Source organism: Solanum stenotomum, chromosome 1 (genome assembly GCF_019186545.1).
Source record: "Solanum stenotomum isolate F172 chromosome 1, ASM1918654v1, whole genome shotgun sequence".
In the NCBI taxonomy this organism is placed as follows: domain Eukaryota; kingdom Viridiplantae; phylum Streptophyta; class Magnoliopsida; order Solanales; family Solanaceae; genus Solanum; species Solanum stenotomum.
The window spans coordinates 3,478,412-3,504,100 of NC_064282.1; the positions used below are offsets into that span (position 1 = coordinate 3,478,412).

General features: G+C 32.1%; 2 protein-coding genes across 5 annotated transcripts; both read right to left on the bottom strand.

The window, feature by feature from the left end:
* Positions 1–6,075: 6,075 nt before the first annotated feature.
* Positions 6,076–14,395, bottom strand: LOC125850833 (ceramide synthase LOH2). Of its 2 annotated transcripts, none has more exons than XM_049530679.1 (6): positions 13,957–14,395; positions 11,152–11,360; positions 9,166–9,321; positions 7,037–7,222; positions 6,771–6,949; positions 6,076–6,366 (listed from the first exon to the last, which is right to left on the bottom strand). In XM_049530679.1, exons 1-6 carry the CDS (start codon positions 14,071–14,073, stop codon positions 6,347–6,349), a joined length of 867 nt encoding a protein of 288 aa, XP_049386636.1. In that variant the 5' UTR covers positions 14,074–14,395; the 3' UTR covers positions 6,076–6,346. The 2 variants fall into 2 exon arrangements, with proteins under 2 accessions (XP_049386636.1, XP_049386627.1); XM_049530670.1 differs by having other exon boundaries at positions 6,076–6,409.
* Positions 14,396–21,432: 7,037 nt separating this feature from the next.
* Positions 21,433–25,433, bottom strand: LOC125847935 (abscisic acid 8'-hydroxylase 4). 3 transcript variants are annotated; one of them, XM_049527695.1, is made up of 10 exons: positions 25,008–25,433; positions 24,596–24,920; positions 24,271–24,420; positions 23,926–24,174; positions 23,541–23,627; positions 23,370–23,448; positions 22,581–22,687; positions 22,342–22,460; positions 22,136–22,198; positions 21,433–21,841 (listed from the first exon to the last, which is right to left on the bottom strand). In XM_049527695.1, the coding sequence occupies exons 1-10, from the start codon at positions 25,214–25,216 to the stop codon at positions 21,730–21,732; spliced, it is 1,500 nt and encodes a 499-aa protein (XP_049383652.1). In that variant the 5' UTR covers positions 25,217–25,433; the 3' UTR covers positions 21,433–21,729. The 3 variants fall into 3 exon arrangements, with proteins under 3 accessions (XP_049383652.1, XP_049383642.1, XP_049383658.1); XM_049527685.1 differs by having other exon boundaries at positions 22,136–22,201; XM_049527701.1 differs by lacking the exon at positions 22,136–22,198.
* Between the last annotated feature and the right edge of the window lie 256 nt (positions 25,434–25,689).

Sequence of the window (25,689 nt, forward strand, 5' to 3'; positions counted from 1 at the left end):
AATTCTAGTTTACTTTACTGTCGTTGAGTGGTTAGTTGACATCGTAATTTTAGATACTGATACACCAATGAATAAAATTCTACTATCCTGAAAGGACACGTGCCAGTAACCTCAAATACTTGAGGGCAATAATTTTCTTAAGGGATACATTACTCATTCTATGGACTTAATTTACTAATTTTAATGTTCTAATTTTAAAAATATACTTTAAACTTTGTTATTTTCTATGAATTTCTCCAAAAAAATTATTCTAAATATCTTAATAATACAGATTAACCAACAAAAAACCCTAAAGAAGTTTGTAAAACAACTTCAGCATTATGCAGATGTTAGAATTTTCTCTTCTTTTTTTCTCCTCCTTTCATCCATCTCTTTCTTAGAATAAAATAAATTATAAACACACAATTAAATTTGACAAGGAATAAAAAATATATTTTGTAAAAAATTAAAGAGCCAATTTATGTAACGTGATTTCTTTTTAGTCATTTTTAATTTTTTTGAAATAAATGTTAAAAGTACAGCATCTAGCTAAAGCGCAAATTCGTAATCCAACATGTCTAATCATACAGTATTAGTCTGTTAATTCATCATTAACAAAATGAATAAATACTTGTGTTATTTTTTCGAATAAGAAAACTGTTAATTCAGGGCTGTAAATGACCAAATATCTAAAAGAGATCCGCGTTTCACTTAGCAGATATACTAACACAAGCCAATAATAACTTAATTAACTCGGTTGATTACTTAATTTGATTCCTAATGTTCCAACGTTATTTTAAGAACTCCACCAATTCATAGTCACATCTTAATTCGATCTATGATTTTATTATTAGCCCATTTGAACATGAGATAAAAATCATGATATGAAATTGATATTTTGTTTGAATATGTAATTTGTTTCTTAAACAGTATCCCCTCCCCCAATAAATATGAAAATCTCATAAATTACAAAATATTTACAAAATTTCTCCAATTCTTATACGTTGAGTAAAAGAAAAACACCAATAAACTCGTGCTATTGAGAAAAAAGAAAGAGGCAGTACAAATGATACTTTTCTTTTTTGTCCTAATTGCAGATTCGTTTGTTGTACAAATGATACTGACAAGAGAAAAAGCTCTTCATTCCTTTTTCTTTTTAGTACGTTTAAAAGATTTTTTTTTCTTTTTAGCAATTTTTTTAATTCAACATTCTGTGCCATATGTTTAAGAGTCTATTTGGTCATTTGGATTAACTTAAAAATTAGTTAAACATATTTTAAAATTATTTTTAGCTGTTGAAAATATTTGATAAGATTAAAAATTACTTAAAATAAGTTTAAAACAACTTTAATTTAATAAAGTTAAAATTTTAAAAATAGATCTCCCTACTTTTTATTTTTTGGCAAAACGTCATTCAAGTTTGAGTTTTAAAAAAAATAAATAAAAGCCACTTTTTAAAATCAATCAAAACAAACTCTAAGTTCATATTCCATGAGTATATTTTTAATTTAAAATCATAACATTTTTTAATAATATTTATCAAATCAAATTCAGAAAAACAAATTAAAACAGAGAAAATATCTGTTTTATGGAGCCATGTTGATTAGACGTTTCATGGAATCACAAGGTTGTAATTTTGTGGGCACCAAACGCCCCAACAACGTGAGATTTTTGAGGTTTGGTTTTCACTTATTATATACTCCGTACAATCTATATTTTAGCAATAAGTGCTCTTAATATATAGTGTGGTGCACCTTAGGTCGGCAACTAAAGACTCAAGATTCCCCCTTTCAAGTCAAGATATAATAATAGCATGAGTTAGATATAAAGGCTCAAATTAACCATCAACTTAATTATTGGCTATGAATCATTCTTCAATTAAATAATACAGTAAGTAATTGTGGGGTTGTCTTTATATTTTTCCCGTTATTATGTGTGTCATAAAAAAAAACTCATTTTAATTTTGGTGAGATGATTTATAGTCATAAAAATATCTGTGATTTATTTTAAATTATAAGTTTCAAAAGGTTTTCGATTTATTATTAAACTATGTTGCTAGTCTAAATACCTAGAACCGAGGGTGTAGTTTGATTTCTTTCCTGTTTTTTGTTTTTTTTTTCATTTGATGTCCATTATCCATTTTCGACTAAATCGGATTCACGTCAAAAAGTGTTATATTTAGGTAAAACACTTTCTAATAAAATCGATTTCATATCAAATGAGATCAGAACTCAAAAATCTTTGATTGAGGATGAAGTTCTGCTCTAGTACTACTCCACCATAACTCTCATTGGAGTATAATTAATATCTTTCTAACTAAGGGGATGCCTATATTAATGGTAGAACCAAAAAATTCTAATAGGAGTATTATGTGGAGTCGCACATGGGTGGGATAAGGGGTCATTCATTTCTTTATATATTCTTGGACAGTTCTTTCTTTTAAGCTAGCTTTTCATATTGATCTAACTAGGGCTAAGGTCCATTTCTTTATCGCTGTAGTAAATGATTTATCTCAACTCATTATTTCCGAGTCCTAAATTGTACACATTTCATATGCTCAAGCTTGAATGTGTGGGTGGTGTTGGAGTATCCCACATAGATGATTAAATGGTCATTGGTTTCCTTACACAGTCTTAGACAATCATGTTTTATATTTAGATAACTTTTTAAATTGAGTTAAACTTAAAATTGATTTCTTCGACCGTATTAAAAAAAATTACACTGAGAATTTTTCTTATATAAAGGGGCCATTCAACATGCAAGTTATAGCTCAGCCCCTGATCTATACAGATGAATTCAAGATGTTTTAACAATCGTGTTTGTAGGTTACTAGGTATATCTTACTTGGGTGACTATATAGCGCAAAAGTTATAAGACAAATAACAAGATATATTATGGATAAATGTGAACTTATATCCACACAAATAAATAATAAATGGATTTGAAGCACATGGTGCTATAGTTTAATTAGGACAAAAAAAGATATGGATAAATGTGGATTTATATCCACACAAATAGATTTGAAACCTTTTTGTTGTTAGCTTCTATCTCTAAGGGTGATATTTTCTGTCTCAATTTATACGACTTATTCCTCTTTTTAATTAATATAAAAAAGAATAACATTTTTCTATATTTAATAACATTTTAATTTTAAAATGCTTATTTTATCATTAATGAAATAATTTTTAATCATATAAATATTTATTATTTTAGACAATAAATTTTAAAAATCTTGCTTTTTTTTTCTTAAATTTCATGTTAAGTAAAATAACTCATATAAATTAGCACGAAGGGAGTATTTGTTTTCAAATCAAACAATGATAAGTTTCATTTTGATTTGACTCAAAAATGTTCACTTTATTCAAACAATGACACTTTTCCTTTTTTTTTTCTTTTTCTTTTCTAAAACAAAGGTCGGTATGTGCAGTTTCCTCATGTGACTCAATAAATAGTAATAGCACTAATTAAGTAGTTATCCTCATGACTCATATATGCATTATAAAATGGAGGACAAAAACAAAGGTCGTGTCTAGAAATTGGCATCTATAAAGTCATAAATTATTGAAATTATTATTCATAGAAAAGCAATGAGTACAATAAACAAATATATATGTTATTATTAATGTGAATATAACAAACAAATTTTACAGTTGAAGAATATATAGTTTCAAAAATGAAAGAAATTGGAGTATACTCGCATTTGACACTGGCCTGAGTGGAAGACTAACAAATTATAAACTATATATCTCAGTTAATTTCGCTACAATTATAAGATACAAATTTATTTGAAAGTAATACACCAATTAATATGAATAATATGGCAAAATATTCATATGAATTATTATTATTTCTTAAAAAATGTACTATATCTAGTAAAGAATGTGTCAAATAAAAATTGGTCAAGTAAAATAAAACTGGAACACAAGAATAATTTGTCAACTAACATTAAATTTTCATTAAAAAGGCATGAGACCACAATTGACAAAAGTTACATAGACATTGCTATAAATGACAAATTGACAAAAGTATTAAAGAAATAAATATTGTTTGACTTTTTATTGTTAGTGTGGCCACGTACTTCACGCTAAAAAGGTCTCTTATGGCTGCATACGGCTTCAAGCTTCTAATTTTAGTAAAAACTGACTCAGTCATCTATTAACTTTCAAAAATATTCTCTATATACGTAATTACTTGTTCACTTTTTCTTTTTTAGTTATCTTTAATTACTTGTTCATTTTGATAAATCAAGAAAAGACAATTTTTTTATCTATTATATCCTCAATTAAATGACTAATTACTTTTAAAAATATAAAACTTTTCACCCACTTCATAATTAATAGGGATAAAATGATAAACTCACTATGTCATTAATTGTTTTCTTAATATGTGTGACAATTCAAAAGTGGATAAGTAATTAGAGAAAGAGGGAATAGCAAGTAGTAAAAGTATTTGACTTGCAAAGCATTGATCATTATATTAATTTATTTATTTATAAATTATTGACTTATTCTTTGATTATATATAGAAAGGTTAAATAGGAAAGTAGGCTTTTCCCCAACCAATTTAGAAATAGGTTTGTTTGTTAATTTTGGCTTAGGCCAGTACTTGTTTATTATTAATTTGTTTTAATTAATAAAATGGCCCATACGGCTAAAATATTTTATTTTTTTTAAAAAAAAATGACTTATTCTTTGATTAAGTTAATTAATTTCATTTTAATATAAACATCCAACTTTTCCACACGAAATGATTAGCCTGCACATTTTTCCTTTAACTGATCACAATATACCATAAGTTGATTGAGTTGTCATCCATGGACCATGAGACTACATATATGATGTGGTTTGTGGTGGACCATTTTTTTTTCCTCAATCTTAAAATATCTTACTTTTTTTAATCCCATACCTCACTTATGAACTACACTGGATATATTGTTATTGGTTGTACAATTATGTTCAATTTCTTAAAAAGAAAAGAAAAAACTAACATGTATGTTATACAAATACAATGAGGATTCAACTCTTTGAAAAGTAAATTTTATCAACGATTTTGACTCAATTACGTATAAATACAAGCTAAACTTTAACTCTTGCCTTTATAATTCAAATAAACTTTGACACAGCTCGACTATTTCATTAAGTACTTATTATATCTCACCATCATATGTATGACCTGGAAGGGAAGGAATCACGATAACGTTTTTAATTAGTTTTTTTTCTTCTTCTTCTTCTTCTTCTTCTGTGTAGAGGCATTTCTTTAACTAATTGATAGTTATTAGGATGAATCAGGGAGAGATATGAAATCTCTATGATTTTCTTCCATTCTTGGAACTGTCACATGCACCCTTACACCTTGTTTTGTATTGTATTGTGTTATATTGTTAGTTTAAATACAATGTTTGTTGCAATTATACTGTATCATATTGATTAAATTCATTGTTATGTAACAATGAAATGTAACGACCAATTGATATGTTATCGCATTGTTACCTTAATATTTTCTTCTCATTTTATCTTTATTTATTATATAATAATCATGTTTCATCTTTTATCCTACATTTTCATAATAGTTCTACCCCGTACCCTACTTTTCTTGTAGGTTTATCATTCAAATTATGAAGGTGTGAATTATGTAACGATACAATCTATCAAGCATTGTATTTATTAAGACAATATAGTACAATATAATACAATACAATACATTATGAAACAATACGTAACAACTATCCAAACAAAGTGTTAGTGCTTTTCTTTCAGCGTTTGATGTGTAAACTGTAAATTATTCTACTACTGTTAGTACAGCCAATTCTTTCGACAAATCTATCGACTGTAATTTCTTTCGCCAGACCTTCCACATAGGTCTCTGCAAATTATTTTGGAAAACTATAATGTTAGCTGCCTAGCAAAATGATACATTTTTCTCACAAAATATAGTGTACGTATATATTTTTCATAATATACGTATTATTAAACGATAGATATACAGTTTTAACACAAAAATAGTGTATATTTAGCTAATTATTTTGGACCAAATATGTAATGACAGATGTAAACCAAAGTGAAGATGGTTTGCTTGAATACTTGTTTAGGGGAACAATTATACAAGGAGACACCTATTATTTTGTACACCAAAAATGTAATGACAAGTTAAACTGACAAATGTCCCCGCATCTAATGCTATCAAGATCTATTACTATAAAATGATCAAACCCAAAAAAATGTATAGTTGATTATAAAAGCGAAGAAGAAGTCAAGCTAAGTCTATTGGGGGAAAAGGATCATATGCAGAGGCAATCCTACAACTCATATGTAATATTCAAACCACGTTTCCGCTCCGCTGAAGAATCTGAGTGTAGCCTTCAATCAAATTAGTCATCATCTTCCGACTCTGAGGGTTGCCCTTCAATCAAATTAGTCGTCATCTTCTGAATCTGTATTCAGAAAGAGGAAAAAACAATGCAAACAGTTCAAAGAGGATCCTGAAACCTCAAAGGAGTTGGGAACCATACAAGTTGACTATGAACCATACCGCCAAAAAAAGTTGAAAGGAATTTTTTTTGGATTAAATTTTCTTTGAAAAATACTAGTTTGATAAACCTGAGACAGACGGTTTAAAAGAAGATGGTGTTGGTGATTTAACTACTAAAGAATTTACAACAAAATAAAATCATAGGTCTCTAGTTTCTCTATGAGGTTCTTGATTCTATAGCTGATTGGGTGACCTTTATATCAGCACAAATTCAACAACATAGTGTACCTGTAAATTCAAAATAACAATAAGATGCAGCTTACCAGATCTTATGTCTTCCCCAACTTGCCCTCTATTTCTCAACTGTTTCATGATCATTGAACATATGAGAATCCACCAATAAATGTGGAACACAAGCAGGGTCAAGAGCATTGTGTTAAAGAAGTAGTATATCATTGTATCATATGCCTCCGACAAATTCAAAACCTCACACAGATAATAGCTGGGAAATGAAACACATTGAACTCATTAGGAGAAACCAGAAAAGGGGAACAATATCATATGAGTAGAAAATCTGTTAAGTGCCGACCTTGAGGATCTTATGATCCAAAATGGGAAGAAAACCAGCCTCAGTGCAAGCCAGGAGACGGCAAAACAACCAAATAGTACACTAGCTCCAAGCTCCTTCTCTGAATATTTAAAAACTTTGGCAGCCTCAAGAAAGACATCACTTGCATCATGTAATGCAAGAATAACTATCCCAATCCGAAAGAAGCTACATATGTCAAAACACATCAAAATTAATACAGAAACTGAAACAGATAAAAGCTACTCCATTCTTCTAATATGCAGGCAGCATTTGGAATTTTGCATTTGCTAATTTGTTTCCTAGAGTGTAAGCGAAATTACACTGGGTTAGAGACCATCCAAAATTCATATAACTCTGACAAGGTTTTTGACAGATAAGATCTGCCATTGAATCAAGTAAATGTATTGGATGGCATACAACAGGTCATCATTAATGTACTGCAGCTATGGAATGATGAACCTTTAGATGAGTTTGTGGCATGTTAGTCCAAACTAGTAAGAGAGGAGACCTATATTTAATAATGTCTTAATATTCAATATTAGGAAAGAAAATACTCTGCGCCATAATAGCAAGTTTTTCAACTAGGAGAAATAGTTCCACTGCAGGGATTATAACATAAAAGAGTCTTTCATTTAATGCCAACAAACTTGAATAAATGACTTAAAAAGATTCAAGGGAAATCATTACCCATAGAGAGTCACAAGAGATGTTATGATGTTAAGAGATCAGCAAACTTATAATTCGGAAGAGGGAAACAACGCAGGCATGGCAAGGTCCATTACAAACCAAGTATTCTAAATCTGTTATCCAGTTATCTTGAAATCAACATATGAGTTCAATTTTCTTGAATGCGTTAGATGAATTCAAAATGGACCCTCAGGAATAACCATTACCAATTCCCCGCACAACTTCAACATTAATTTGGGAACTCTTTTTCTAGGTAAATAGGAGAACATTAACCTTTTAATCAACCATTGAGGCAAAAATACTAAAAATTGTATCTGCAAAATTAAGTTACAAACTAGACCAACTTGGAAAGATGGGGCAATCATTTAACTATCTTTTTATTAGAAGTAGTAACCATTTCATTGTGTTATCATTTAGATGGCATATTAGCATCCCCACTTAGTGGGATTTCACTAGGTATGTTGTTGTTGTAGACGGCATATTAGCATCCTTGTGCAGGATAAGAAGGATGGGACTGGCTAGGTCAAATTTGTCCAAAGGTTCAGGAGCTGTTTGTGCTTATACATAAATGATTCTACTACAATAAAGTGATAAAGGATCAAAATATAGAAGAAAGGGATCAGTTGAGTATCCTCATTTCACGGAAATCTTAGCCAAAAGAAAAGGTAGAAAATTGTATGACATTAAATTAAAGCATCTCAATGCAATGGCCATATCTGTTCTATTTCATTTCTCAAAGGTAGCAGAACATCACATCAATTAACAAAAAAACATGAAAATACACTTCCTCTATTTCTTAAACACAGTTTTTTAAGAACCGTGGTGTCCGGGGCCAGATTTTGCGCATCTCGACTAATTCCATGGGATACCTGCCACCTCCCACCACCAGCATCAGGTACCAAGTAACTCTATCCACAAAGGATAAGACAGATAGGAAGAAATCAATCAGCTTCATTGACCACTAGGCCATACCCTTGGGTGCTCTATTTCTTATACACATTACATGATCTGAATCCAATTAAGATTGATAATAGTATATGTTTTTGTACATGGATATGCAAATTAATATTATCACCATTACCGGCATCTAACTGTTCTTCCTTTGGCAACAAATGTTCAATTCTCCACTTCCCTTCTACTTTATTATTAACCTCTTCTACATCTCAAACCAGGTCTTTCAAAGTTTAAAATCTACTTCAACCTAGCATCCCTTCCTCCCCCCACCATCAACTGAAAATATAAGGAAAAGTTATCTCTCGAAATATGCCAAAGAATATATATGTTTTGTGGTTGAATGAATATGAAAATTTGACTTGTATTGCACCCCGCATAGAACCACAAAGTGTTGCTAACGTCGTACCTAAATCATGTCCCCTGTTTTCATTAGGGTATTGATGCAAAAAAAAGACTTAAAGGTAAACCACTGGTGAAGTATACCTTACCTTAAAATATATGAGAATGAAATCAGAAAAACTGTAACTATGTGATGAGACATCATTACAGCAAAGTCTTTCCGTCGCGTTTCCCAAACAACGAGGGCAGCAATAGAATAGAGGTAGAACCCACATTGGCACATATAGATAAGCTTAATTCCAGCCCTAAAATGAGAAATGAACAAAGGATGTTAGATTTTATCAAACCCCCATGTGAATCTTTTATTAAGAGGCCTACAAAAATTAAAGTTGCAAGTATGAAATGCAATAAATGTTGCTAACCGTTCTAATGATAAATGAAAACAAAAGCAAGATTTGCATTTCTACTTGAACTTTGTTCACTCTATAAAAAATTTAGTGCATTCAAATGACTGCAACAAAGGTATGCATGTTATATCAGAAAAGAAGAGTCTTGCCTAGTCAATAATCTAGTGTCTTAAGAAGCCCTATTTCTTGTTTGCATTTTCAAAAATAAAAATAAAAATTGTTCAACTGAAATGTTGATGATATTTTTACTAGAAGTAGTGTTCCCTCAGCCAATAGCATGCTTACTGCAAAGTATGAGAATAGAAACAACTGCTTAGGCAATAAACTTTCACAAAGATTCTGAATAAAATTGGCATCGTAAAGGCATTCTGATAGAAGAAAGAAAGATACAAGGAGCTATCAAGAGACGGAGCACACATCCTTCAGGCATCCAGTGCTATTTTCTCAGGTAGTGATGCACGTTCTGGTGGCACAAGTAAAGAAAAATGATACTATAGGTGTAGCATGAGGAAATGAAATGAAAGGAGTGGAAATAGTTGAGGACAGAAGCAGCAATAAGTAAAGAAGAAGAAGATGGAGGAGGAGGATCTGTAACACTTACTGTTAGAAGATGGAGGAGGAGGTCTTTTCTAAGGAAATTTATTGCTCCTTCCGGAAATTATTTATGTTCTTTGAGGAGTAGAGATGTCTCCCTTGGCTTGGTGACTTGACAGGTCTTAGTCTTAGTCTCAAACAAGTTGGGGTCAACAATATGAATCCTCATTGACCGTGTTACTCCATTAAAACTCATCTCATAAGAACATTATGTAAATAGAAATAAAAAGTATTAGAAGTTCTTTATATAATTTTTTTGAAACTGCTAGAAGTTATCTATATTTTCTAGATATATAAATCTCTCAAAGGCAAAACCCACTCCTAAAAAGCATAGAACCCCCTGAATGCTTGCAGATGGAACCTCGTGATTGTTAGAAAAGATAAATACTGGTAACAATTAAGTAACACAGGTAGCCCTTGAATGCTTGAAAATAGAACCTATCAAGAACTAGAGAAAATACATACTGGTAAAAGTTAAGCAATACGGTATCGACCATGCACAAGAAGTGTTTTTGAATGGATACTCCAATGAATCAAATAATTACGACATGATTTAGTTGCTGGACGAGAATATCAAAGATGCTTATATGAAATTCATGAGATCCTCTATGGGTTAGGAACAAAGAGGTTCCCAATTTTTGTGTTGTATAACCATCAAAGGAGAAAAGATTCCCAATGCTTATATTAATTCATCGACCTTGAGAAAAGATTCTGACAGAGTGACAAAAGGGTCGCAAAATAAGACTTTTTTTTTTCTTTTTCCGAAACCCTCATAAAATGCAATACACTTAGAATAGGAGACAAGAAGATACTGTAGAACTAGAGAAATGAAACTTCCAATGTGAGGCTCAATGGTGAGAACTTAATATGGAGTAAGAAGTAAAACATACACTTCAGCTGGTTTAATCCCAACTTATGAACTTAGCAACAGATTTGCACTAACTATACTATTTTGAATTGAACCACGTTTAGCTAGCAATTTTGTTGTTTCCCTCAAATAGTACAAGTAATTGTTCTTACTTGCTTACTCAATTATTTAAAGTAACCACCCAATTTTAGTTTTATACAGATATTACATGTTGACTGCCATGTGTCATATACTAGATCATAGAACAATCAGGATGTGATACTCACGTTAGTTCTTGATTTGGCCAGCCACTGAAATATCCCTTCACGTCTAGGAACCATGGCTCATGATAAGCAACTTTTAGGACACAAAACTCAATAGTGGCATAATAAGCAAATTTCCACATGGATTCAGAGCATTTAACAATTTTTCCTCTTGTAGCCTCATCGTTCCTGAGATGGGTTGTTCCCAGGTGCAGCAACAAAATGGCTAGCCTCTGGAAACAAGGTGAACAAGGAACAGAGATACATCAGAAAGATGGAGTAAAGTAAACAACTTAAGTCATTTAACCAAATCTGTCACATAGCAGCCAGTCCATGTAAAAGTATCGGGGCAAAATTCAGTTCAACTTTCAAAAACTTTCCCTAATTTTCTATCATCTGAATTCTTCAACATCAGGAAAGTAGTAACTGAATGGTAGCTCTTTACAATGACTACTTTCAAGCAGTTTAAACTTAGTGTTTGCTTAATGAGGGTAAAAGTTAGTATTATTAACGTTTAAAGGAACTAATTCATGTTGCATAAAACATGTAAATCATGAAACTGGCGATAGAAGAAATAAGCTTAATCGATATACAGGAACAAGCCGATCCTAACAGAGTACACTCCACTTAACAAATACATCACAAATATTCAGCTAAAAGTTACCTCTCACAATTGCACAGAAGAAATAGCGTGGTGGTGGGGAGGCCCTGAAGGGGGAAAGCTGTCAAGCACCATATTTCCAAGCAAAGGTAGCACAAAAGATTTGAATACATTGCACGATGATGATGCATTATGCAATTAATACATCACAGTATCTGTATTCGTCGTATTCTTCAATATCATATGCAATATTTAATTTATATTCATGTTTAATTGTTGCAAACAGAAAATTCATTGGTCAGTGCAAGTGAATCGGCATAATCCCATCAATAAACCCTAGAGAGGGATACATGCTGGTCTTAGTCTGCCAAGGTAGTAAAGGACTGAAGGTTATGATTCACAAAATGGAGGGGGAGCCGGGTGGATGCAGATATTTTCCCAGGGGTGCTGAAATATGCAATCTTACATTTAAATTTTCATCAATTTTTAGGACTTGACATCGGAAAGTTTATGACTAACAATAAATAAAACTCAGTTATTTAACTATTAAATGTTAAAAGTAACTCACCAAGTAATAAGTCAAAAGCACTAACCCTTATGAACAAACTAAAGCTGATATTAAGACATGGCCGATAATAAATAATAACTAAAGTAGACTAACATATGGAGCGTCAGTTAATAGTTATACCTGACACAGTAGCTCAACTTTCCCCTTAAAATTGTAACCGGAAAGCAATTAAACTACGAATTGGCAAGCTGGACTGGGTGTTAGTGGAGTTGTTGACGCAGGCATTTGAATGTTTCACAACACTTTGGTCTTAAATTCTTCTTGCTCGTCTTATAAAGGGTTGAGTTAGTTGTGCAAATTACATCTTATAATGTTCTTGTAATTAAGTCAAAGACTGGTTTGTCTTCTCCACTTAAGACATGTACACCATGTATAGATCGGGTTATGTGGGCCCATTGAGTACCATCATAACTGTAAGAAAAAGTACCGGTGCCAAGGCATGTGACTCATTGCCCATAAGTTCTAGCCTAAAGATGGCGGGACTAGTTAAATAATATTGGAAAAGTAGTACATCAATTGCCAGGGAAATGTTTGTGTGATGAATAAATATGCCAGTGAACAGGAATTTAGAAAATTAAAATAAACAAATTAGAACTAACCTGAATTACAGATTCCAAAATAGCATGTTTGCATCTAATGAGAAACTTAAAACAGTTTCTGGATCACGAGTGACATGAATTTTACTTCAAGAAGTACAATTGATAGATAGAAGAGAGTAAGCGTAGTTTACATCTCACCTAAAACATATTAATCTATGGCAATCTGCAGAAAATTCTAGATTTTTACTGGAACTACATGATGGTGTACATAGTGCAATATATGCACGAAAACGTTCCTCCATGAACCAAGTATCGGTTCTAAGAATGCCAACACCCAAATCACAGCTCAATACAACTAACATCCAAAACAAGGATGCACAATGAAATAATAAACACATTTTCAAATCTGAGATCACAAGTCATCGCACCAAATTACCATTTTAAGATCTGATAGGACGGTATCATCTGTACAGGAGTTTCGCATCAATTTCAATAGTTACGAAAATCACCTAGTCTAAAGTACTTTATAAGATCTTGAAAGTGTTGTTGTGGCAGACAACTAAAGAAGTCAAACAGCTCAAATTTTAATAAAGTTGTCTTAACTCTTACAAAGATAAATTCACCTATTAGTCTGGATGGATTCAATTACTTACAGGTGACCAAAGTTGGAAGTTCAAGAGCTATAATTGAAGAAACCCCAATTCAGTTCAGCCGTTTAAACTTCATTGAAATAAATTACCTTACCATCACGATTCTTTTAGAAGGGCTATATCATTGGCTACTAAACAGTTGGCTCATACACATTGGGCCAGAACCTCAGAATCAAGAAAAGTACTACTGTAAATCGGATTTAATTTAAGCCAAGAAATTTTCCTTCAAGATGGGATCTATAATTATTGGGCTCACATTTATATGCGTTTTCTATAAGAAGGTTGTCGTTTTTCTTGGTTGAATGTGACGTCCATTTCACCCTGCTTCTTTTTACGCAATCCACTAATTACACGAGTCAAACCAAGATTGAGTACACAATACTCAAATGTAATAAAACAAGGATAACATTTAAAATAAAATATCAGTTATCAGCACATGAATGTTTCAAGAAAAAGAAACAACAAGCTTACCCGAAAGATGAATCTGTCAAGGAACAATCTGACGATGACGAAACCAAAAGCGAAGTAAATGGCATAGAACAAATGAGAAGCGGCAGGGGCACCATTGTTCGCCCAAATCGAGTCCATTATACAGAGAATCAGAAACCTCAATTTCGAAATATCAACCAAAATAGCAGAACGTAATGAATCCACATCTAAATTCAATTAATTGTTTGAACAATAATTTGCCCTTATGCCCACCGCAGTGCCAAGTCCGATGGAAAAGGGGTCGGACTACCGGAGGGGAAAGGGGGTGAGGCTGGCGCTGGAGAGAATCAGAATTGAGAAATAGTAACGAAATAGAGGGAAACAAGAATGTTGTTTTGTGCGTGTGAAATGAAGAAAAGGCAGAATAAGAAGGGGCAATGGTGCAGATCTTGTGAATGGCGGGGTGTGGTTTAGTATATTTCTCATTAATGGTTTCCTTATGTTATTGATAACCTTTAAATATTTGGACGCCGTGCTAAGGAAGTGGTAAATTATTCATGTAAGTATTATTTAATAATAAATTTATTACTTATAAAATTTAGCTGTTGTATAACTAGATGCATACATAATTTATGTATTTTTTTATAACTAATTTATGTATTATTAATATATGTATAAACTATTCTTACCTTCACGTTTTTAGCATCAATGTACGATGATGCCTCCGAGCACCTTTACTTTTTATTTGATTTTATTTTTATCTATTAAATTAAGTAGAGTACTAGTCAATTGAATTTTCAATATACCATTAATAAAATAAATAATAATAATAATACTAGTCGAACAAGTAAAAAGGAATAGAAAAATATTAAACTCTAATAGTCAAATCAAATTGCTACTTCTTATATTCCTAATTACTTGTGTATTTTTCTTTTTTAGTACTCTCTCCTTAATTACTTGTCCATTTTTTAATTGATACACTTATTAAAAAAATAATAATTGATATAATGAATTTACCATTTTACCCTTGTTAATTATGAAGTAGATGAATTAAAAACTTAAGATTTTCAATAGGTTCTACTTCTTTTCAAAATAATTAATTGAGGATATTATATGTAAAAAAAAATTATTTTTTCTTGATTTGTTGAAATGGACAAATAATTAAGGACAAATAAAAAAAAATGTGAACAAGTAATTAGGGACTGAGGGGGTAGTCCCTAATTACTTTATCCATTTTGACAAATCAATAAAGGACAATTTTCTTTTACTTATTATACCCTCAATTAATTACTTTGAAAAAGATAAAACTTCTTGAAAAAATATGTTTTTATTTCATCCACTTTATAATTAAATGGGGTAAAATGATAAACTTATTATGTCAATCATTGTTTTCTTAATAGCATAATACATAAACATGACTCTTAACTTAGCGTCAGCCGATAACTATGACTTTTAACTTTGGATGTGCACAAGTAGGCACTTAAACTTGTATAAAATTGAATCGATAGACATATTCGTCCTACATGACAATTTTGTGTCCTACATGATATGCTACGTGTATTATGTCATGTAGGACATATTTGTCTACTTGTTAAATTTTATACAAGTTTAAGTGTCTACTTGTGCACACCCAAAATTAGAGGACATAGTTATACTCTAAAGCCAGGTTAAGAATCATATTTATGTATTAATTAAAAAATGGACAAGTAATTAGTATGCTGTATCTTTATTATTCTCACCTACTCTCCATTTCTTGAAGTTGTTACATGATTTGTCATGGGCATGATATTCATGTCATTATCTTTTACAGTAAATCACACTTTGAATCACGTGTACCTACCAAATCCTCTATTTTAAAAATTTATTCTAATAGTAAAAAAAAAAAGTAAGAAAGTACTTAAAAACTATTTTTACTTCAAAACATTTAAATTAAGTTAATTTAATTAGATTTTAAATTATTTTGCTTAACTTCCAAGTTCCAACTATAAGAGAAAATGTATGAACATAGTCCTTTATTTTCAAATCTTTATGTATTGTTGCAGACAAAGGTCCTTAACTAAATTTTAATTATTATTAATTTTTTTACATATCTGAAAAAATCAAATTGCATGTAAGGAGGTATATTAGAAATATATTATTCTAACTATTTATCTTTTTAGATAAGATGGTCCGTGGATAAATAATCTTCAATTTCTTTTGTCAAACTTATCACTGTAGTTGCTGGAACTACAACTTGATAGATAGGACCACTACTATTTTACCACTTAATTTTAATCCATAAATATCTTCAAATAGAAAGTGCATTTTTTTTTTCTTGGAATAAAAAGAGCTTATATATGTAGTAGTGAACACTATTATATCCAGGTTAATTGATGTGCAAAGTTTGAATAAACACAAAACCATATATATAAGTAAATTCCACCTAACTTCATTCTTTTCATATATCATTTTATAATATTACATTAGATATGTTATTGTTTATGAAATTAAGTATACCATACGTGCAAATACTATTTATATGACATACACTATTTATATGGATAACGAGATACAATAAGACATTTATATGATTATAAAAACTTATGACTAGTCATAAATAAAATAAAATAAAATAAAATGGGAAAATATAATTAAAATTATTTTAAATTAGGAAACTTTAACTTTTTAATCAAATTAAAAAAAGTCACACCAGTAGAAAGTAGGGAGTAGATACTCAAACTTAAACCTTAAGCTAGCTTGCTTAACTTCCAGCTCACTCATAATCTGGTGGATCTCCTTATAAAACACACACAAACTGGCACATCTCTACTTTTCTTTTTCTTCCTTTATAGGAGGATGTCTGTACTTTATATAAAAATTAGATGAAAAAATTAGTAGAATATAGTACACGACATGTGTAATTAAAATGGTAAAAAAGGGAATTACGATTAAACTATGAACTTCTACCAACGACCTCTTATATATAATATTGGTTACTTTGGTAGGTGACAATATTTGTTTTGAAGCTTTAATGATATATTGCTGGTGATATCAATGTTAATTAAGTGATATATTTGTATAACATTGTATTCGATCAATTTGGCAAATATTTCAAATGCAGAAGTAAACTGTATATAACACTTTTAAAAAGTACACAGACGGCATCGCTATATTTATCCGAACATTCCATTTAACTAGAATCTTTTTTGAAGAACTTTTGCATATAGCTACTTAAAAATAGCCTAATTACGCTCCATAACTATAGTTTGATAATTACGATTCGTAGCTACATGTTATAGGGAGGAGAGAGGCGAACGAGATTGGGAAAGAGAGGAGAAAGGCGAGTGAGAGAGGGCAAAGAGTGGGAGAGAGGTGAATTGTATATGTATATCAGTTAGATAATTGTATATTATACATATGTATTTGTATATATGGCAAGCGAGGTTGGAAGAGGGAGGAGAGAGACGAGCGAGATTGGGAGAGGGAGGAGATAAGCGAGCAAGCGAGGGCAGAGAGTGGGAGAGAGGTGAATTGTATATGTATATCGGTTAGATAATTGTATATTATACATATGCATTTGCGTACATGGTAAGCGAGATTGGGAGAGGGGGGAGAGAGGCGAGCGAGATTGGGAGAGGGAGGATAGAGGTAAGCGAGATTGGGAGCGAGGCGAGCGAGATAGAGCAATAATTTGTATAATTCGCGGCTACGCTTGTATTATTTGTGTGTTTTTGTATAATTGAGTAATATAAAGTCTGGAATTATACAAATATGATAAAACTTGAAATGATGAATCGATACAAACATAAACTTATGAATTTTAAATAGTTATATAAAATATATTATACGAATTAAATTATACAAAAATTGGACACTACACATGTTTATACAAACTTTAAAAAGTTATACACAAAAAAATTGAATGTATATGATGACAAAACTGAAAAATCAAAGGAAATCATCGTCATATACAAATATAAACCATTGTATATAAATACAAATCAAACGAAAATTATTAGTTGCGAATTATACAAATGTGGTGAATTATACAAACGTAACTAATTATATAACTAGAAGTCAACTCACGTAATTAATGATTAATGTTAGTCGCGAGTGTAATTATAGCAAACTATAACTATGATGAGTAATTAAGTAATATAAATTTGCTTAATCACATAATTTTCCCATTTTTTTTTCACTTCAACATTTTACTTATATTTAAATAGTATTTCTTTATTTTAATATCTTCGTGATATTTAGTATTTGTATTGAAATTTAACTATTTTGAATTGCAGCGTGTAGTTTGTATTCGGAAAAAGTATTTTCTATCAACTTTTATATTCAAAACTCAAAATCAAAACTCCTGATTAAGATTAAGAGAGAAGCAACACCAAACTTATTTAATGGTCGAATCATGTTCTTACATACATTTTATTCAAAAAATCTGCAAAGCAAAATGCTTGTAGTTCACATGCGCTCACATGACAAACCAATCAATTAAACAAAGGCACATGACTGTCGATTCAAAATACACATATTATTCCATCACTTTTACTTACTTGACTTTTTAAATTTGTCTTTTAAATAACATAATTTCTTTATAATTAAAACATTTGTCTAATGAAAAAATTTATCGTCCGATAAATATTTAAAATTTATTTTAGAGTATTTAAAAAAAAAAAAATCTATAATCGAATCACGCGTACAAAATTCATGTGCTCCCAAACGCGTAAAAAAGAAGTGTATAAATTGCATTTTCCGCGTTCAGTTTGCATTCCCTCCAAAATTTTATAAAACACGTTCTTATATTCTTCTATAGGAATTAGGGCAACAACAAGATCGACCCCCCGATCGATAGGATTCGCTTCACCGGCGACAGATCTTCCCTGATTTCTACTCGGTAACATATTCCGATCATCTATTTTGGCCTCAGCAATGTATAACGTCTCTTGAATGTACAAATTTTTTCATGTTTTGTCGAATTTTACCTTTAAGTCGAGCAATATGCATGTTGATATTTGTCTCAGGCTTTTGTTCAGGGACGGAGTGATTTATCAACGACGCTTAATTGTAGAGTAATTTGTGTAATTCTACTAGGTGATGCGATAAATTATGGTTAGCTGTAGAGGAGATTAGTTAAGTAGGTTATAGAAACGCGGAGTAATATAATGTAAATGGATAGGAAGTTTAGAGGAAAAATAAATGGAATGAGGTAGTTCTGAACTTCTGATTGTTAAGGTCCTGTCCTGTTTTGTATAAGTACAGGTACGTATATACTTGATAATGATCTGAAGCATGAATACACGTTCCTTCGAAGAATTTTTATGTTTATAATGAGTGATCTATAAAATTGTATAAATTGTGTGTCTGGCTACACACTGGTTTTTATATACTACATACTAGAATATGTATTCATGTACTAGTTATTGATAAATGATGTATGATGAATGAACAGAGTTGTACTTATTTTATTACACCAGTTCTAGTGAATGACAAGTATTTAAATTTAATCTAGGCGTTTTCTTATCTTCATGGGATATGGCGATCTCTCTTTTTTTGATATAGGGCTAGAGGAAGGATTTTTGCTTAGTGGCTTTAAATTTTAATATGTTGCCCTTAGCTTGCAATCTACCTTTTAGGTACTTCTCTCTTAGAAGTGTTTGATGCCAAAACAGATATGTAAACTTGGTTTAAATTGGCTGGTTAATTTTTCAGTTGCTATATAGATATTGATGGGAGATTTGTACGAGTAAATTTCAGGATGTTTTAACTTCAAATCGATCTGTATCTTCAGGGGAAGCCTTTCGTTTAATGCCCTTGGCTTTCAGGCTTCATAAGAATTCTGTAATGCTCTAAGTAGGTAATGTACTAATGTTCCATATAGCCAATATCAGAATGTGTTAAAATGTATCTGCAGCTTCTATGATACCCATAACTGGAATGCAATTCACTTCCTACTTCTCAGAAGTAGTAGTGCAATGTCAGGTCATATTTCCTTCACAGAGGATCTCAATTATCAAGCATCTGTTGCTTGTAGGAGAGCAACTCCGGAAAGTGCTTCTTAGATTCTGCTAGCCTTAACTTGCTAAGACGAAAATCCTAATACAGATAAGAGGGCACTAGTTTGATTTCTTGAAAGTTATGCTATGTCGATATATATGCCTTCACCCTAGCATAAAAAAACAGAGAGATTAAAATAACATCCAACATCATGGTTGCAGTTACGCGTGCACAATCTTGGCCAGCTTTCTGAGTTACATTCCTTCTGCAAAACAATATCGTAGTCCATATATTGCTTGAGGTTACATTGACAAGCTTTTTTTCCTCCCTTAGGGTATCGAGGTGATAAATCGAGCCTGAAGTTCTATCTTTGAAATTCACTCTTCCCAAGCTGAAACTTAATCATATATGAAGAAATTCACTTACTTCAGATATGCAATTTGCTGTTCATAGGTTGATACAAAAATACGCTGAAATTAGAGTCATGCCCTGAAAAACTCTGAGGTTAAAAGAAAACCCTTAACACTCAAATTTCTTGGTAATTTTCATGTTGTTTTCACATGCTGTGATGTATTCCATATTCTATTCATGTAATGCTATGATGGCTTTGCATTCTCTTTCATTTAATTTATTTATGGCTATTATGGTTCTGTAGATTTGGTGTGACCTTTTGTTTTTATTAGGTAATTTGGTATGTATATACAGGTCACAAGTCACAACCATTCAGATCTATCATTGAGGTTCATTCCTGTTGGAACATTCCATAGTAAGAGTGCGTGGGCTAGAAAACAAGGTAGTTCTTTTCCCTAATGTCTATATGACCTCCATTTTGCTACTTCCCCATAGCAATTGTTTCAATCAAGTCCAGAAAAATCTCATGAGTGTAGCCGACCAGACCATTATAGCTTCAGGATCACTATACACATGATGGCTATTTTTGTAGTGACATGTCTAATGGGACCCTTCATCCTATTCCATAAGTGCTAATTTCCACTATGGGAATTTCCCATTAGATCAATCCATTTCCTTTTTGCAGCCACTCAAGCATCTAGGACACTTGGATCTTCTTAGGCCCAGTGATGCTGACTCCCACGTGAAGTAATATATGTTCTTCAATGCAATGCACACAGAAATGTTCCATTGAGCATCATTTCTTTTGACCGGTAATATTCCACTATGGTGCTGCTTTTCCAACTTATATGAGTCATATCTTTGTTCTTTCACCAAATTGGAATATATAAAGCTAGGAATCCATGTGAACTTAGCTTAAGCTAGGGCATGGTGGAAGAAAAAAGAATCTATGTAGGCGTAACCTGTTTACTGAAACTATGTTTCGTCATGTTAGTACATTTACTGGGGGTCGTACACCTTCTATAAGTCCTTTAGCTCTCTCAGAGACTTTTATGCCAATATAAAATATAGAGAACTTCAAGTACTTTTTTAAAATTTTATTTTGTATAATGTTTTCCTGAGATGAATTTTTAAATGGAGAAACATGGTAAGTGAGAATTCAGATAACTAACTGCAGTTTGTTTGAGATTGATGCATAACTGTTGACTGTTGTTATAGGACAGAGTTAGTTATAATCTTGGAATACATTATGTCACAATTTAGCCAGAAAAGACATTGCTGTCTTTGTTAGATAATGTGATTGACTTTACATACTAATAATTTTATAGTACAATTTCATTGAAGGGAACAAAATAGAACCCAGCAAACAAAAAAGTTGCTCGGATGAGTTTCACCAGAAACAGTAAACTAAGTTCAGAGGTATCGTCTGTTTTTTTTTTCTTTTCTGTTGCTAGTATTAGGTTTTATCAGGTGGCATCTTGTTTTCTAGGGATCTCTTTGGCTTCTTGTTTCCTTCCAGAACCTAGATGGGAGTCCATGCTGAGGTATTGGGAATGGGCTATACTGTACTGCTCCTTTGGAAACTTCGACTTCCCACCTGCAATAATTAATGGATGAGTATAAATTTCTAATGAAGTCAGAGCACTGATATATTTAGCACGCTTCTAGTAGGTACAATTGAAATTTTAAAAAATCTCCTGGCGTGACATAAATATAAGTGAAGCTGGAACTGAGAAGAAATTTCTTTAAGCTCATCCTTTCCCTTTTACTAGATTTTTGTGAGAATTATGTGGGGAGTTGAGTGGATGTGTTTCTTCAACACTTGAACACGAGCACATGACATCTGCTTGTATAAATAATTTTAAAAAGAATATATAAGAGAAGTCTGTACCCATTATTATAGACAAGTCCTGATGCTTTGGTATTCCCCACCTGTTGGCTTAAACTTTTGGATCTGCTGTTGTTGCAGTTTTTCTATGTTATTATTGTTGTTAAATATTAGTCTATACAATGGATTTTGTAAAGTAGTTAAAAATCGTGGACTCAAAATAATATACAGTTATGAATCTAGAAGCAAATATGATGTCATTGTCGAACCTAAATTTGGTAACCAAATGATGAATCAAAATCAGCATCTCCAGTTTGGCAAGTTCATTTCCAGGACAAGCATGGGCACCGTTGCCAAATGGCATGTAGGTATTGGGTTTGGGAGCAACCTGCATCCATCATCCACCACATAATTTTTTTTTTAGGAGTAAACCAAATTTTCATATTTTAAAATTCTAGACAGGTGGAGAATTGAAAAGCACTTTGTTAGTACTCAGATCACCACATACCTCAAATCTGGAAGCATCAAAATTTTGAGGGTCGGCAAAAAATTCTGAATTGTGATGAATGTTTCTAAATAGTGGCATGACCTTCCAACCTTTTGGAATCAAGTAACCTGCATTAAAGATATCTTTACTATTCATGTCAAATGAGTAATGCCTTACAGAGTATTGAAGGTATAATTAATAATGATACATATGAAAACTTCATTTTCGCGCTTCAACCAACCTTCACACAACTAACACTAGTTCTGTGAGGCTTCTTTTTATCTCACGAGTCGGTGGACCCAAAAGTGTGTGATTTAGGTTCACCAACTTGTGGGACAAAAAGAATCCCCACATAATTAGTGTCTGTGTGAGACACAAAATAAAGTTTTTTCAATACATGCATTTCTCAATTTGTCTTGATGTACTTGTGTCCAATGAGTCTGACATGTGAGTTTGATTGACATTGTTCTCTATTTCAAAACTATTTACTTGGACATTCTCATGGTACCCTTGATGAAATACGACTGTAGGAATAACACCATATCTTAAAAATCACTGTACTTTTGGTATGTTATATACATTTTCATGTCCAGTCAAAGCCTCATATAAAATGACTGAATGATTAGTTAAAAAAAACTACTATTAAGTATCTACACTAATTGTCACACATACTAGTATTGAATACGAAGTAGTCGTCTGCGTAAAATAGATAATCAGAACATTTCTACAGGAGCACTGAGTTTATATATGTGTGTCCTTTTGTACTTATATATCCATGGTTGAGCTTACATTTGATAACTAATGACTTACCGTCGTATTCTACATCAGCCACAGCTTCTCTAAAGGTGAAAGATATAATGCTAGACATCCTTAAGCTCTCTAAAATGACCTGCAATTGAAGTTCTTCTAGCTGATGAGAGGAAATGTTCTTTTCCTGAAGCTGTGAGTATAATATAACTAATTCTAAGCAGAAAAGATTACCCTGTAAGTTAGTGACATATTTCTTGTTTGAGCCCATGTCAACGGCTTCTTTCCTCCATTTGATTCGTAAATTGTTCTTTGTTCTGCCTGCACTTGAAAGGATTTTTTTCTTAAACCTGGGAGCTGGACTCGCTATAGAACATGCTAGAAGTGCTAATGGAGATGGGAAACGGAAAGGGATTCACCATATGTACACTGATACTGCAAATTTATTTTTACACTAAAGTACATTTTAGCTTACTGTAGTAGGCAAACTAATTGATTACCTGTAGTTATCTTTTCGGGTGATTTGATAGTGTGTAGTTCCTTTTCACTGTGTTTATTTAACTAATCAATAGAAAGCAAAAAAACTAGGTAGGAACCAAAAGGAATCTGGAGACAATACCTTAACAGTTTCTAAAAGTTTCTGGTCATCAGAGAGGTACTTAAGAATCCATGTTAAAGCACTAGCTGTTGTGTCCTGGGCGGCAAAGAGTACTCCGATGACATTGTCAGCAATTTGATCTTCTGTTAAATTCTTCCCTTTCTCATCTTTGAAATTCAACAGATGACACAAAAGATCTTTATCTACTGTTTTTTTCTCCTTCCTTTCACTGATTATCTCTCTAAGAATCTGATTAAGCTTCCTCCTTGCCTTTGTCAATAACAGAAAATTTCAGCATAAAGCTATGGAATAAACAAGTTATTCCCAGTAAGTTCATAGGAAAGGAATAAGAGAAGCTTTACTTACCACCATAGCTTTGTAATAAGCAGTTCCGGGTAAGTTCGTAGGGAAAGAGTTATAGCCCTTTTCTACTATGGAATAGTTTTTGTTGAGCTCCTCTTTGTACTTGGCATCCAGATGACCAAATATAGCAAGAATGCCTACTTCAAAGGAGAACTGTAACATGTCCGTCAGATTCATGTGTTAGACTGATCTATTGATTATAATCTTGTGGTCAGCTCATTTGAAGATATAATTAAGTAATTTAATGCGTATGCTCTTTAACAGTTTAAGCTTCTTAGATGAGATGGTCTCACAATTCAACAAGGTGCACGAGCTACTAGTAACAAACCTTCTTCATCACACGGAATGTATTGATGGTTTGGTTTTTTTCCGCCCATAATTCCAAGGAAGAAATGGCCAAGTCCTCGATATCAGTAATTAGTTTACGAAGAGCTTCAGGAGCTAGCAAGCTCTGAACCAGCTTCCTTAGTCGAGAATGATAGTTTCCTTGGTGAAAGAACAAAGCAGAAGGACCAATCAACCTCTCTTTGCTCTTAGGGTACGTTGGTTTGAACAAGTGAGCGTAAGTTACTAGCACGAATCTGGCAGCTTCAGGACTAGCTAGCATAACACAAGGATACGCAAGAATGTGTGTTTTGAATATATCACCATACCTGCAAACAAACATTCGAAATAGAATGAGTATATGGTATATGCTTTTAATGAACTGATGAATATTCTTTTCTTTGAATTAAGAGAACCTTTTTTGTTTGTTAGCAAAGAAGACACTTGGAACTTGAGAGTACAGTTGGAGAGTTTCCCCTATGTACGGCCAGCCCATTGAACCAGGAGGCAGCTTTGCTTTTTGTAAGTTTCTCCATTTTGATTTCTTTAATGAAATATGATAGTATAAGAGAAGAGCTATAAGAAAGAGAAGGACGTAAAGAATGGAACAAGAAATATTCTCCATCTAAATGGAGAAGTTCAGTGTTGTGCTTTGCAATCTTATATTATATTTATTTCTTTTGTTTTGATGGATTATTTAAATAGTGAGAAAGAGTTGTCCCTATATATAGGAAGAAGAGGCTGGGATAGAGACGAGATATATAGGGAAGAAGGTTTGCCAAATATTGGGTAAGAGGGGTTATTACATTACCGTATCATGATATGCCATATAATAGATTCATACATATTGGACCACATTAAGCAATATCAAATGTCATCTGATGAAGTGGACCTATTGCGTTGAAACAAGACAAAATTCACACCAATAGCTGAGTACTTAGCTTTGTCTGCTTTGACGTATATTTTTGTGCTCCTCTTCTTTTAGAGGTAACTATTTTCGTTTTGTTCTCATAGTTGTGCCCATGTGATCTTTTGATTTTCTTTAACTTTTACTTTTTCGTTTGTGGATCATACTTTTGAGTTAATACCAGAAGAAAT